The 15933-nt window shown below is 38.4% G+C and overlaps 1 protein-coding gene across 9 annotated transcripts in view; it reads right to left on the bottom strand.

Annotated features, from left to right (window-relative positions):
• The window catches only part of ELP4 (elongator acetyltransferase complex subunit 4), a 234730-nt gene that overhangs the window by 162147 nt on the left and 56650 nt on the right, over positions 1-15933 (bottom strand). For 7 of the 9 annotated variants that reach the window (XM_023646567.2, XM_023646565.2, XM_070274970.1 and 4 more), the window contains exons 4-5: positions 9778-9909; positions 1747-1886 (exon numbers count right to left, since the gene is read on the bottom strand). In XM_023646567.2, coding sequence (XP_023502335.1) covers positions 1747-1886; positions 9778-9909 — 272 coding nt within the window. The remainder of the gene's footprint in view (positions 1-1746; positions 1887-9777; positions 9910-15933) is intronic. The other 2 variants (XM_070274965.1, XM_070274971.1) reach the window with 1 other exon arrangement.

Here is a 15933-nt window from a genome sequence, read left to right as displayed (position 1 = left end):
GGAAAATTTATTTTGACCTATTTCCCAAACGTGTATGTATATGGATGTCTGGTTTAGTGAATGGCAAAATCAGGAACTAGTACAGTATAATCAATACAATCATTCAAACTTAACAACAAATTAGTGATGTAGGTACGACAGGTGGTATTCTGCCCCCCTTCCCCATTTTTCACAGGAGGATATTTATTTTCACTGAATTTAAGGGACTCGCCCAAGTTTTACAGTAGGATGGACTCAGTATCAGAACTCAGATTTTTAAATTTCTTTATCAGTGCTCTTTCCTCCATAACACAGGAAGGTAAAGGCGAAAGACACCAAAATCTTCTGAAGCAGTAAAGCAAAATGAAATAGAGAGGGATCTGACTTACGTTAATCCTGGCTCTACCACTTAATAGTTGAGCCTCAGATAACCTGCTTCTGTGAAGCAGTTTCTTCTTCTGGAAAACAGAATATATACTTTTTTTTTCCTGGCAGACTGGCCCTGAGCTAACATCTGTACCTATCTTCCTTTACTTTCTATGTGGGACGCCACGACAGCATGGCTTGATGAGCAGTGTGCAGGCTTGTGCCCAGGATCTGAACCCACGAACCCTGGGCTGCTGAAGCGGAGTGCGTAAACTTAACCACTACACCACTTGGCTGGCCCTGGAATTCAGGCTTTCACAGAGTTGGGAGAAGGATTATACTAGATAACAAATGTAGAGTGCACAGCAGCGGGACCCACACTTGGCAGTCGTGCATCAGTGGCAACTGTTGGTGCTAAGGCAGCATGCAAGGACCACTTTTGGTAAGTCTCCAGCCAAAGACTGGGGAACATCACAGCAAAGTGAAGAATGTTTGTTTTCTTTAAACAGTTTTAATAAAAATAAATAGGATAGTCTTCACTAAATTCTCAGGTAATATTTCTGGAAAAGAGACTCTAGATTTTTAAGTCATTTCAGTTCACAACTTCCTGTCTATTAAATCACTATTTAATAACTCATCTTACTTTTAAACTAATGGTTTTACAGTATGAAAGAAAGCAGAGCCAACAGCCTTTTCCATGGATTTCCTTCCTTTGATCCCACTGCAATAAAAATTGAAATGAAATATTCTTAACACTTTATAAATTATTCAATGTCAAATACTGTAATTTTCAGAGTTTTGCCATGATAAAGTCAGTAGCACTATAGACATGTTGTGTTGGTTTAATACTTAAAACTCTTCATTGTAAAACTCAAACCCTAAATTCCCTTTAGTCACCTGAAAAACTACAGATTGTTTTATTTACAGCACAACTAGAAATAGAAAGCCTTAATAAATAAAATATTGGAAAACATACACTTGTTTACTTTCTGAAAAAGCACTTATGGAAAAACATGGGGCAACAGCACTACTTTACGCCATTTTCACTGCTCTTCTTATCAATAAGTAATACTTGGGTATCCACTTGCATTTAGGGCTGAAAGATCCTGATTTAGAATCATTCCACATTTTCTTGAAAATAAAAACAGCAGGTATTGTAAAGTTGGTATCCAGACTTTTCAAGTCACAAATTAACAGTAATGGCAAGTCCAACAGTTACAGGACCAGGAAAAAAAACCACATGTAATGAAATAATATAAAACACACACAATTAAGGTTATAGATTATGTGGAAAACTAACACTGATTATTAGGATATGTACCTTTAGTATGCCTTCTTCCAAAAGACGTGGTAAAAATGCATCCATTAATCTTTGAAACCACAATTGAGCCATTAACTTACCAGGATTCTACACTAAGAGTTGAAGATATTTTTTCTGGAAGAAAAAATCCATGCCACTTTGAAGCCTCAATTAGTTCCTGCGGTATCCTTTTTGATGCATCATAATAGTGACCGAATATTGAAGATGATATTGGTCCAACCTGTTAAGAAAACCCGTATTCGTTGCTAAAAAATTAGTTTTTTTAAAACTACAATTTATTCTTCCTACATTCAGCAAAACACTGATATATTTATACATTTTAATGCTAATAAGGAAGAGCTGATATACACAGACTTATTAAATTTCAAAGAAGCACACAAGTGTTGTTATTTTAAATTCTCAGTGGTTAGAAAGCAACCCTTTCATCTTCTATGTTTCTTCACTCCTGGGGAAGAACCTGGTGGTTCCCTAAGTTTGATAGGAATTTAGACACTTCTTTGCTTTTTTACTATACTGTATACCTTCCTAAGTTCAAAAATTTAATATACATAAGTCTTAATGTAAGGATTTCAGGTTTTAATGACAAATTAAATATGCAGTTGCTAAGAACTAATGAAAACTTAAGCCAAATTAAGTCATTGGTGAGGGGCCCAAAAGAAACTAGCTATTTTAAATATATTAAACAGAGCATCATTTTAAAACTAGATTTTCACAAGACAGTGTGTATATATATTCAAATTTTCTTACAAACTTAAAATTAGGCTTATAGTATAAAATGTACTAGGTACTCCAGATGGGAACAAGGCATATGGTAAAGCGGGAGAATATACATAAGCTACATTAGATAAACCAGAAATCTGGCACAGTCATTATCAGTTCATTGATAGTTTCTCTTTTGTGCTCTCTACTAACAATTTCTCCAACAAATTATTTTTCTCATAAGAAACTAATAACTACTGAAGCTGAATTTATTTACATAGGATAGTAAAAGCCCAGGACTGTAACATTCTTACTATAATTACATTGCTTTGAATGGACTTGGGCTGATTTCTTTCATTCAGCACATCAGAAATATACAGACACCTCTAACTCAAGCTGAACTACTAACAGATTCCACTTGGCAATAACTCTAATGAAATCTCTGATCTAAATTTACATAGTTTCCACTGTCCTGAATACTACAAGACAGACAAATTTCAGAACATTCAACAAAATTAGATGATCTGCAGAAATTAAAAAACTATCCACAGCAGGTTCCTAACGGAGTTTACTAGGTAACTGACAACTCTGTAGTTTAGATAAGAGGCATTTGCTTGACACTACATATTTGCATCTGAAGACTTCAAGGACTCATGTTCTTAAATTTAATGCCTACAAACATGAAATTACACAGTTACACAGAATAAAAAAATGTGATGTCTAATAGAAATATTATTCTCAGATTCATAGTCTGTGGGTTCGACATTTATTTTCTAAATAAAATGACTGTTCATCCCTCCATAAGGCACTGTTTATTTTCCGCAATGAAGAGACCTATCAATTTGCTCAATCTAATCTTTTCAATACAACATATCCAGAAGTATGCTTCCCAAAACACCATTTATCTACTGACCATGAAAGTACTGAAAAATAAATTATGTGACATTAAAATATGTTTCTTAAGAGTAGGGTGTAAAGTTTTTAAACATAAAGTTATTAGTCTAAAGCAATTTAACTAAGGTCTGTTCTTTGGCCTATAATCTATTCTTTATCCGGATTATAGTTCAGAATGTTTCTACTGCAATCTCTGCTAGAGCTCATCTTTTTACTGTGTAAGTCCAAGCCCCCTTAATGTTTTAGAAAGGCCTTGACTAACTGAACTTTGATCTGATGTCTTCATTGAGAAAAACACCAGGTTGCCCATTTCAGATGCAAATCCTCCTAAGGCCCAATAGAATTTAGTAAAGACAGCAAAAAAGAAGAAACAAGAAGTTTCCAGGATCCTCTTTGAGAATCCTGGGGCACACTGGTGTCCTTAATCCACGCTGCTGCATGGATTAAGGTAGGTGATAACCTTTCCTGGTTCAAAAGAATAAGCAGAGTGCCTACAAACTGGGTGGAGACCAGGATTTGGTAATAATAAAACACCATGCAATAAAAGCTTGGTCTATGTCAGAGCCTCTGAAAAGGCATCAATGTACCACATTCCCAGGCCTAGTAGGGAAGCTTGCAAAGGCCTACCTGAATCAAACAAGCATGAATAATCTATTTTAGCAGACTGGCCATGGGGAGAGAGGAAGAAAGAGAGACTTTCACTTCTTTTAAGTTTGACTTAATAAATTTATTAGTGGACTGAAGGTCCTTGAAGTCTTATGCACGCAGAGAAATACGCTAAATCGCCAAGAAGCAAAGCATGCTTTCTAAGTTGCCATCTCTATTACTGTTTCTAATTATAATATTAATGCGATAGAAATCTCAGATCTGGGATGAATCAAGACCGAAAATTGATTTCATGCTGGGACACTTAACATATAGAACACAAATAATTCGTTAAAACCTAAAAATAAATTTGGAAGCTTTTCTTATTATAATTAAGTTACTAATTTTTTTAGAAATTAAGATTAGCTATGGCAACTAAAATATTCACAAGGTAGACAGTAAGAATTTTATTAATGATGAAAAACTTTAATCCTTCAATAAAAAATGAAAATGAAAAATAAATATACTTTTACAGGAAAAAACAATTTTGTAAGTTTTCTACTCTAGACATAGCATTAACATATAATCAGATTTTTGAAGCGCTGTGAAATCTTTTGCAGCCTAGAATTATAAAACAAGGACTTACAGTATTTCCTCTAAAAAAATAACTAAATGCTTTAAATCTAATAATACTATTACTCCATGAAAAACTGTCAACTCCACAAAAAAACAGAACTATTAAAAAAAATAAAACTACCATCAATAACTAGCCATTTACTCAGTTTGATAAGAACATGTTGCTTTAGTTTTCCATTATGCAAACTTCTACTTCACATTCGTAAAGTACCTTTAACACTGTCAACATGGAAGAGTAATAGAGAATGGCACAGTAAAAATTTACCATGCTAATGGAAAATGAACTCTGATGCCAGGCCAGGAGGAGCACAGAGCAACAAAACAATACCACCCTCTCCTTCAGTGTGTCAGAAAGAACCAAACTTTGAGACAAAAGCTGCACCACAAATAAACAGTCTAAATAAGACATTTTCTTTTACTGTTATCATTTCTTGTTTCTCAGGGTGGTGTAACAAAGCAAGAATCCACATGGTTACTAAACCACTTTGAGCTCAGTTCAACCACCAGAAATTGGAGCTAAAATAACAGCAATTTCACTAGGCCGCTGTGAGAATCTAACGCAACAGTGGTGATGAATATTTTGTAAATTGTAAAGCACTACAGAAATGTTATTATTATTCCTGTGTCATGATTCACTAGAGAATCAGAAGGCCCATCTCTATCCTTTGTAATTCTATTGCCTTATTGTCGTCACCTACAACATGCACACATCCATCAGAGGACTGTTGTGGCTGAAGCACTGAGACAGAAAGCCACAGTATGTAATGAGGATTTAATGTAATCAAGATCTAACACACGGTCATGAATCGCTGGAGCCATTGTGGGCCTTGGTGCTGGAGCTCTACAGTACTGAAGAAATGAAGTCTCAGAATGCGCTGTAGGCTAGCAATTCTTGGGGTGAAGAGGGAACAGGGTTTGATGACCAGATTGGGAAGAAGAGGGCATGTCCACCTGGGAGAGAGAACCAAATCACAGGATGAGGGATGGGGACTTTTTAAAACTAGACCCTCCCTCCAAGTGGAAGAAGCGCTTGCTTTATGCTCTGCTGAGCTGTTGTTACTGACTTATGTGTGCACATTCTTGTCCTTTTCTGCATTTCCTAAGTGGGAATATGACTACATGCTTAGGACCTGGTGACAACTTATATTAAAAGGCATTTCTGATAATCGACACGGCTAGTCTTCGACTATGTGTTTAATCTTTATTCATAATGGTGTTAACTATGTTTTGTCCCAAGTAAAATAAAGAAAAGCCAGCGTTTTGTTGTTTTTAAAGTGGTAATAGCAAAGTAGAGTCTGAACTTACAAAGCAGAGGATGATGAGAGCCCACCAAAGTCTACCAGTCTTGGCAAATCACCATATGCAAGATCTCTGTGACAGGTGAATATACATGCTGCTGACATTTCAGAGAAATGCAAAGAGGCCAGAATGAAGGTTCTATTTTCTAAACTTGACAGAACTCACTTGTAAATACCAGTTAACTTAACTTTGACCACTGGGTGTTAATTCAAAATAAACTATTATTTTATTTATATTAATGTAACTTAAGTCAGTTTCACATTTATTCACATACTATAGAATTCATTCACTATGTATTCAACAAATCACTATTGAGCAGCCATGATATGCCAGCAAAACAGAAGTCAAAGTCCCTCTTCTCACTAAGCTCACATTCGGGTAGGACAAGGCAGATGCTGTACTGTCTGCCTGGAGATAATAAGTGCCCTGAAGGAAGAGAAGACGGTGAAAGGAGACGATACAGAGAGCAGCTTTATTTTACACAGAGCGACCAAGGAAGACATTCCTGATGAAGTGATATTTTAGCAAAGACCTGAAGAAACGGGACAGTAAGTCACCTAGGAAAGACCATTCTAAGAATCACAACTTTGCAAACCTAGAGCACTAAGCACTGGGTTTGTGCATTAATATGGAACCTCTGAGAGGTTGGCTCCAAAAGATAATCAAAGGAGACACCCCACACTCTATAAGGAAGAACAGAATAAGCTGTGCACTTCTACCTAGAAGGGGCAGGCAGACCACCTACAATTACAATACATAAAGAAACAATGAATTATAAAAAAACAAAGAACTTTCTCCCCAACTTTAAACTGATTTCATAACAAGCAGTAAGAAAAACGGCTTAAATTTCAGCTACTTGCATTTTCATTGACAATTTCACTTGAAGAATGTTAGTGACCAATGAAAAGACCAAAATCTAGTTGAGATAGGAGTGAAAATAAAGGAAATGAAGACACAAGTGACGTACATAGTCTAAAACTGAATTGGCATATTGTCTTCACAAAAAAGCTAAATGTAGGGGCTGGCCCCGTGGCCGAGTGGTTAAGTTCGCGCACTCCGCTGCAGGCGGCCCAGTGTTTCGTTGGTTCGAATCCTGGGCGTGGACACGGCACTGCTCATCAGACCACGCTGAGGCAGCGTCCCACATGCCACAACTAGAAGGACCCACAACGAAGAATATACAACTATGTACCAGGGGGCTTTGGAAAGGAAAAAAATAAAATCTTAAAAAAAAAAAAAAAAGTTAAATGTAACTTAGAGCTTATGTTCATTATTGACTCTGAACATACCAGTAGAAAAGTTAAAATACGGTCACCCTCTACAAAAGAGTCACCACTAAGCCCACTTACTTAAATGAATCTGCCAGATCAAAGACATGAAGTTCTCTGCTATTAGAGTTCTCAAGTGCTAGTCCTACATTCCTTGTCTGTTTTAATCTGTGTCACTCATCTCACACTTTCCTGAGCAGAACAACTACATTTATTCTGGCTCCTGGTATCCAGTTCTCAATCACATCCAAAAGCTAGGCTATGCCTGCAATGACTTCTGATGACACAGAGCTTCCTTTTAGTTTTTAATACAGATTTATGGTATTCTACCATACACAGACACCATAATTTCTTTAATTAGTTGCTTACTGATGGACATTTAGGTTATGCCCAATCTTTTGTTATTAAAAAATATGGCGCATAAATAGCTCATATATATTTCATTTTACACCTGAGAAAATACACTTGTCATGTAAATTTCCAAAATGATCAAAGGGTATATGTTTTTGTAACTTGGAAGGATACTACTAAATTACCCTCCACAGAAGTTTCCCACTAGCAAAGTCTGAGACTACTAATTTCCCTCATCTTTGCTGATTTAGCATCTTACCAACATTTTAGACTATCAACAATCTGATAAGAGAAAAAGGGAAAGTCAGCGTAGTTTTAATTTGTACTTCTCTTACTGTAACTGAAATTGGGCATCTGCTTTTATATGTTTAAGGGCCACCTAAATTTCCTTTTCATGTTTTGCCTGTTTTTAAAAATTGAGTTGGTAGACTATTCCTTATTCATTTTAGAAGTCCTTTATATACAGGGAAAATTTATTCCTTATTTTACTCTTTGAGTTTAAATATCCTCTCCGCAGTTTATAGTTTGCTCACAGTTATTTAAATCACAGCTTAAAAATTGGGGCCAGCCCAGTGGCATAGTGGTTAAGCTCGTGCGTTCCACTTCAGTGGTCTGGGGTTCACAGGTTCGGATCCCAGGTGTGGACCTATGCCCTGCTTATCAGGACATGCTGTGGTAGGCATCCCTCATATAAAGTAGAGGAAGATAGACATGCATGTTAGCTCAGGGCCAGTCTTTCTCAGCAAAAAGAGGAGGATTGGCAGCAGTCAGCTCAGGGCTAATCTTCCTCATCAAAGAAAAGAAAGAAGAAGAAAAAATCATACTATTCAAATAGCTTTCCCATCTAAATTAGAATAATTTACCATTGCTTAATACACACATATTACAACATATTTTAAACTTGGTACACAGCTGACGCTTAAATCAATATATGTGACAATGAATAAATACATTTATCATTCACTAAAGATTTACTATCTGGGCATTAACATAGGTGCTGGAGATACAAGAGAAAGTGAGACAAACGTTCTGCCCTCATAGAGAATTCTGTCTGCTGGAGGAGAGAGTTAGACTAACAACTATAATACAATGTATAGAAGAACTTTAAAATACATGAAGTGCTATGGAAATGATAATTAAGGACCGGATAATTAAGTATGGAAAGCTGTCAGAGGTAGGAACATTCGCACTTGGAGAAGGATGAGCTGGTGAATAAGGAAGTGGAAAGCGTTACCAGCAGAAGCATAAGCCACTCGAAAGGAGCAGTTCTCATGGCAGGAGGGCATGTGGCCTTTTATACGTACACACAGAACTCTGGGAGGACACTGGGAGAGGAGGCTGGGCTTAGGCTGTACAGGTCTTGCATACAATTGTGAGAAGTTTCTATCGCAAACCGCAAGCTTCACATCCTGACTCTCATTGACTGGCAGTGCCCACCCAGAACACTGCAGAGAATTCTACGGCTGTGCCTAAGCCTGGCAGGGGGGCACTCTGATTAACAGTCGGCTGGCATTGGTGGGGGGCAGGGGAAACAGGAAATCGAATCCACGTGTGCAGCTGAGAAGTACTGTGAACACACCTCTGTCCTCAGGAAACGTAACATGGACGTCCCTGGGGAAGATCAGAGAAGGGTGGACTATGGGAATCATGTCTTACTCAGACAGAATTTCCCTCTCTTTTTTTTACCAGTATGATAATGTCTGGTAGATATTAAACTTCTCTGAAAAACAAATGAAGCAAACAATCAAATGAGGGAGCTAATAAAAGAACAGAGCCTTCACTAGGAGCAGAGTTCATGAGCTTCAGTGGGGAGACTCACTGACATCTGTTACTAGGCTATCCTGGATAGGTGAGGTTACCAAATAGCTGAGTTTGAAAGTGTAATGGCTGAAATGTATAGAAATAAAAATAGTAGTTTCAGAGAACCAACATTCTCCTTGAACATTTACATGTAGTCATAGAATTTTCTTTTTATTTTCCTGAGGAAGATTCGCCCTGAGCTAACATCTGAGTGGTGCAGGTCCACGTCTGGAAACTGAACCCGGGCTGCTAAAGCAGAGCACACTGAACTTAACCATGAGGCCACGGGGTTGGCCCATAGGAATGGTTTAATTAGTTCTTACTCTGGCTTGCAACACAAGAATATAAGATTCTATATAAAGATTATGAAAGAAATAAAATAATCTATTTTGGTAAAAAAATAATTTGCCATAATTTTATTTTCAAGAAATATCATCTTGATAAAATACTCTACAAAAGAAATATCTAGTTATTTAAATAAATATACATTGTATTGCATTTAAAGAATCATACAAGAGATTTTATAAAACGAAACAAATACATTTTCAAATTTTAGAAATAGTTTGAAAGTTGACTTGCCTCCATCTTGGGTAATAACTGGTAACGCCAAGCTATTTTCATCTTAATGTTAGATTCTGGTGTTTTATGACTACATACGTCTTCATCAACTTCTTTTTTACAATTATCATTAAGTAATGGTGCAGGAAGTTCCTAAGAAAACAAAATGACACATTATTTAGCATCTGTGGTAAAAAAAAAAGTGACAATTTTCTTAAATCACAACATTAGCAATACTAGAACTTTCCAACATATTAAAACTTGATGCCTTAAAATTGATTCAAGCATAAAGTCATGACAGTATAGATATTTCTAAAACTGAGAAAAAGGGTATATACAATATTAAATGTGAAGTTTAGCAATGAACTAGAATCTAAATATTCAAATTTTCATACTAACAAAAATCAAATGCTATTGCAACAAGAGGCTACGTTCATTTTCTAAAATTTATATACTTAAAGCAAAGTCTAGAATTAACAGTTACATATTACATGTAATTATCGTTATCTTTGCCACAAGGTAGAAATAAACATGTGTGTTATCTGTTTAGTAGTCTGCAATTCTAGAATTCAAAAACCTCCTTCACTGAAATAATGGGTGGAGTGACAACCGAGCACAAGGACGCGGATCTGCCTGCACCACACATCTGCCTGCACCTGGCAAGCCTGTGTCTCTTCTTTTAACAACAAAAATACAATTTAAAATCTCTGACTAAATGAACAGACACTGAATTCTAATTTTTCACCTTTTCTCCTTTGAAGGCTCACCTACTGAGTAGCTACCAAAAATGTATAGGAAACATTTTTTTGTGTGAACAGGTACTACAGAAACAACGCAAAGAAACAAGCACCTAAGTTTCCTGGAGAAGGAGAGCACAGGCAGTAACTGCGTCTTGTATCAGCCAGAAGCACAAAGATAACGTGGAGCAGGGATTAGCAGACGTGATCCTGCGCCACGTCCTAAATTAGTCTAAACTGCAATTTTTACTTTTCAAGATCAGATTTATTTGTGCTTAGACTCATGTCAACTAATCAGCAGGAAAACACATTAACCATCATATATTTTAGTCACCTTCTAAAAGACCTTCAAATAGATTCCCACTTTAACTTAAGCCAGCATTAGAGACTATATCACTTAAGCTTTGAATCCATCATTCCTAGCAAAGCATTAGTCTCTTACAGAAATAAAGTAACTTCCTTTTCAGTGGAAATAAATACTTGTGAGGCGTCTAGCACAACACAGTATAGTGGATATGAGTTTGAATCCTGCAATCAGATTGCATGGGTCCCAATCTTGACTTTCCAGATTAGTAGCTCTGTCTGCGGTTACCCTGACCCCATCTCTGTGTCTCCACTCACCATCTGAAAGATGCAAATAACAGTATTCACTTTGCTGGGTCGTTGTAAGGAATAAGTGAGTTAAAAATGTAAAATGCAGGAGGCGGGACCAAGATGGCGGAGTGAGTGGTCTTCTTTGTCTCTCCCCCTTTGAATCTACAACTAATTGGACATTCACCGGTTAATAAACGATAACCAGATAGCATCTCAAGACACCTGAGAGACCCGTGCTGCTATACATCAGAAGGCGGATGGACTTCCTCCCGGGAGGAGGTGGAAATAAGTGAAAACTCTCTGACCCCCGACCTCCGGACAGCCTAGTACCTGAAAGAGGCTCTCTTCCAGTGGACTCCCCCATAGCATCACCACGCACCAAGTGAGGGAGTGTGCACTCACCGGCAGAGCGACAGTGGAAACAGGTGACAACAGCCCTACCTAAGCCCCCCACGATTACATCTAAGCCCAGGGGGAAACTCCAGGGTCCCGCAGGCACCGGTAGGGAAAGCCTCTACTCGCCATTAGCAGAGAGGCACCGCCCAGCATTCAGAACAAAGGGAAGCTCCCAGGGAGCGGATTCCCCGGCAGGGCACCAGCCCGCCAGTCGCTGCCAGGCCCATGGTCTCCCGTTGTGCACGGATGGTGCAAGAGGTGCCCAGACTTCCCGTGGACGTGCTTGGGGACTGGGTGGAGCTCCAGCGCCCGGCTCCATGGCCCAGGGGGAAAATCCAGGGTCCCGCACCTGCCAGCAGGGAAAGCCTCTGCTCGCCATTAGTGGGGAGGCCCCGCCCAGCATTTGGAATGCCAGGAAGCTCCCAAAGAGCAGAATTTCCAGCAGGGCAGTAGTCTGCCAGCCACCACCAGGCCCACGGACTCTGGCCAGTGTCCCAGACCAGGCAAGGGGCTCCCAGAGATTCCGTGGGAGTGGTGTGGGGCTGGGTGGAGCTCCAGTGGAATGGCTACGTGGCCCAGGGGGGATGTCCAGGTTCCCACAGCAGCCTCAGTGAAAGCCTCTGCACAGCACTAGTGGAGAGGTCCCGACTGGCAATCACATGGCTGGAAGGCCCTGGGGCAAAAGTAGCACAGCTAGGTGAGCTAACCACAGACTGCAGAACATACCCATAGCTCTGCTGGGACCTATAGTGGACAAGCGTGATCTTGTGGGCTCTGCTAGGGATAAAGCGGCGATTATAGGTGATCCTGCTCCTGGCTGCTGGGAAAGCCCATAACACCGCTGCAGACCCCAAGGAGGGAGTGCATCTAGGTGGGCTGCAACAGTAGGCACCAGCAGCCTGAGGTCCCCTTGCGATTGCCCCCACAACGGAGGAGGGCCCCACAGGACCACTGTGACTATGAGGAGGAGCCCAGGTCCAGTCAGTAACAGCTGACAGGGTTCCTGGTCGGTGCAGTCTTAACAGCTGCTCCCCCACGACACCAGTTGCAACAAGTGGAAGCAGCGACTAAACTCTATCTCTATGTGGAGGCACAAATCCACACCATCAAGCAGTATGAAAAAATATATTAAATCTCCAGAACAGAAGGAAAATGACAAGTACCCAGAAAACAATCCCAAAGACAATGAAATCTATAACCTAAATGACAATCAATTCAAAACAGCCATTATTACACAACTCAACGAGTTAAAAGAGAATTCAAATAGACAACTCAATGAGCTCAGGAGCTATGCCACAAAAGAGCTTGATACTATAAAGAAGAACCAATTAGAAATACTGGAGATGAAGAACACAACGGAGGAGATTAAGAAAAATCTGGACTCTCTGAACAGTAGGGTAGATAATACGGAGGAGAGAATTAGCAATTTGGATGATAGGAATATAGAAATGCTGCAGACAGAGGAGGAGAGAGAACTAAGACTAAAAAGAAATGAAGAAACTCTCAGAGAATTATCTGACTCAATTAGGAGATGAAACATAAGGATTATGGGTATACCAGAGGGAAAAGAGAAGGAGAAGGGGGCAGAAAGCCTGTTCAAAGAAATAATGGCTGAGAACTTTCCAAACTTGGGAAGAGAGATGGAACTTCATGTGACAGAAGCCAATAGATCTCCAAACTTTATTAATGCAAGATGACCAAGCCCAAGGCATATAGTAGTGAAGCTAGCAAAAGTCAACGACAAAGAGAAAATACAAAGGGCAGCCAGGCAGAAGAAAATAAGTTACAAAGGAAACCCCATAAGGCTATCAGCAGATTTATCAGCAGATACCTTACAGGCTAGAAGAGATTGGAATGAAATATTCAAAACTCTGAATGACAAAAACCTGCAGCCAAGAATACTCTACCCAGTGAAAATATCCTTCAAATATGATGGAGAAATAAAAACTTTCCCAGATAAACAAAAGTTAAGGGAATTCATTGCCACAAAACCTCCTCTTCAAGAAATGCTCAGGAAGAACCTCATACCTGAAAAATAAAAAAAAGGAAAGGGGTTACAAAATCCAGAACAAAGGAGATAAGCAGAAGGACAACAACAGAAAGTAGCAGCTCTCCATCAGGAGAGGTTAGCAGAAGTTAAATAAAACATTAAAGATAAAGGGAACGGAAACACCAAGAATAAATATAACCTAGTCATTTTAAACACAAACTCACAACACAAAAAAGAAGAGGAAAAAAAAATCTGACAATAACAACCTAGAAAGGGGAGAGAAAAGGGATGGAATGTTTTAATTTAAGGAAATAAGAGGCTACCAGAAAAAGGACTATCTCATTACGAGATGTGTTATACAAACCACCTGGTCACCACTAAACAAATAACAAGAATAAAGACACAAATTACAAATAAGAAGAAAGCCAATACAGAAATTTACCTACTTGAATTAGGAATCCAAAAATCATGGGACGAGAAACAAAGGAAATGCAAAAGAACCGGAAAACAAGTGATAAAACGGCAGCAGTAGGCCCCCACGTTTCAATAATCACTCTAAATGTAAATGGATTGAACTCTCTAATCAAAAGACACAAGTGGCAAGATGGACCAAAGAACAAGATCCAACAATATGCTGCCTTCAGGAAACACATCTCAGCCCCAAAGACAAACACAGACTCAGAGTGAAGGGATGGAAGACAATACTCCAAGCTAATAATGAACAAAACAAAGCAGGTCTTGCCATACTTATATCAGACAAAGTAGACTTCACAGCAAAACAAATAAAGAGGGGCAGTATATAATGATAAAAGGCACACTCCACCAAGATGACATAACACTTATAAATATATACAAACCCAAGATAGGATCACCAAAATTTGTAAAGAAACTATTAACAAAACTAAAAGGAGACATCAACAACAATACAATAATAGTAGGGGACCTCAACACCCCATTACCACCAATGGATAGATCATCCAGACAGAAAATCAACAAGGAAATTACAGAATTAAACGAAAAATTAGAGCACATGGGCTTAATAGATATATATAGAACACTTCATCCAAAAACAGCAGGTTACTCATTCTTCTCAGGTGTGCATGGAAGATTCTCAAGAATAGACCATATCTTGGGAAACAAAGCAAGCATCAATAAGTTCAAAAGGGTTGAAATAACATTGAGCATCTTTTTGGATCATAATGCTATGAAACTAGAAATCAACTACAAGAATAAAGCTGGGAAAGGGGCAAAAATCTGGAGACTAAACAACATGCTACTGAACAAACAATGGATTATTGAAGAAATTAAAGAAGAAATCAATTATTATCAGGAGACAAAGGAAAATGAAAACACACCATACCAACTTATTTGGGATGCAGCAACGGCAGTCCTAAGAGTGAAATTCATTGCAATACAGGCTCACATCAATAAGCAAGAAAAATCTTACATAAACAACCTCAAATGACACCTAACATAATTAGAAAAAGAAGAACAAAGCCCAAAATCAGTAGAAGGAGGGAAATAATAAAAATTAGAGCAGAAATAAAAGATATTGAAACAAAAAAGATAGTAGAAAGGATCAATGAAACAAAGAGTTGGTTCTTTGAAAAAATTAACAAAATTGATACACCCTTAGCCAGACTCACTAAGAAAATAAGAGAGAAGTCTCAAATAAATAAAATTAGAAATGAGAGAGGAGAAATCACAACAGATACCGAACAAATACAAAGGATCATAAGAGAATACTATGAAAAACTGTATGCCAACAAATTGAACAACCTAGAAGAAATGGATAAATTCCTAGACTCATACAACCTCCCCAAACTGAATCAGGAAGAAATAGAGAATCTGAATAGACCAATCACAAGTAAAGAAATAGAAACAGTAACCAAAAACCTCCCCAAAAATAAGAGTCCAGCACCAGACGGCTTCTCTGGAGAATTCTACCAAATATTCAAAGAAGATGTAATACCTATCCTTCTCAAACTTTTCCAGAAACAGAGGAAGATGGGGCACTCCCTAATACATTCTATGAAGCCAATGTCACCCTGATCCCCAAACCTGACAAGGACAACACAAAGAAGGAAAACTACAGGCCAATATCACTGATGAACATAGATGCAAAAATCCTCAACAAAATTTTGGCAAACCGAATACAGCAATACATCAAAAAGATTACACACCACGATGAAGTGGGATTTATACCAGGGACACAGGGATGGTTCAACATCCGCAAGTCAATCAATGTGATTCACTACATTAACAAAATGAGAAACAAAAACCACATGATCATCTTAATAGATGCAGAGAAAGCATTCAACAAGATCCAACATCCATTTATGATAAAAACCCTCAATAAAATAGGTATAGAAGGAAAGTACCTCAACATAATAAAGGCCATATGTGACAAACCCACAGCTAACATCATACTCAACAGACAAAAACTTAAACCCATACCTC

This window comes from Equus caballus, chromosome 7 (assembly GCF_041296265.1).
Source record: "Equus caballus isolate H_3958 breed thoroughbred chromosome 7, TB-T2T, whole genome shotgun sequence".
Taxonomy (NCBI): domain Eukaryota; kingdom Metazoa; phylum Chordata; class Mammalia; order Perissodactyla; family Equidae; genus Equus; species Equus caballus.
This window is presented reverse-complemented; position numbering and strand designations above follow the sequence as displayed.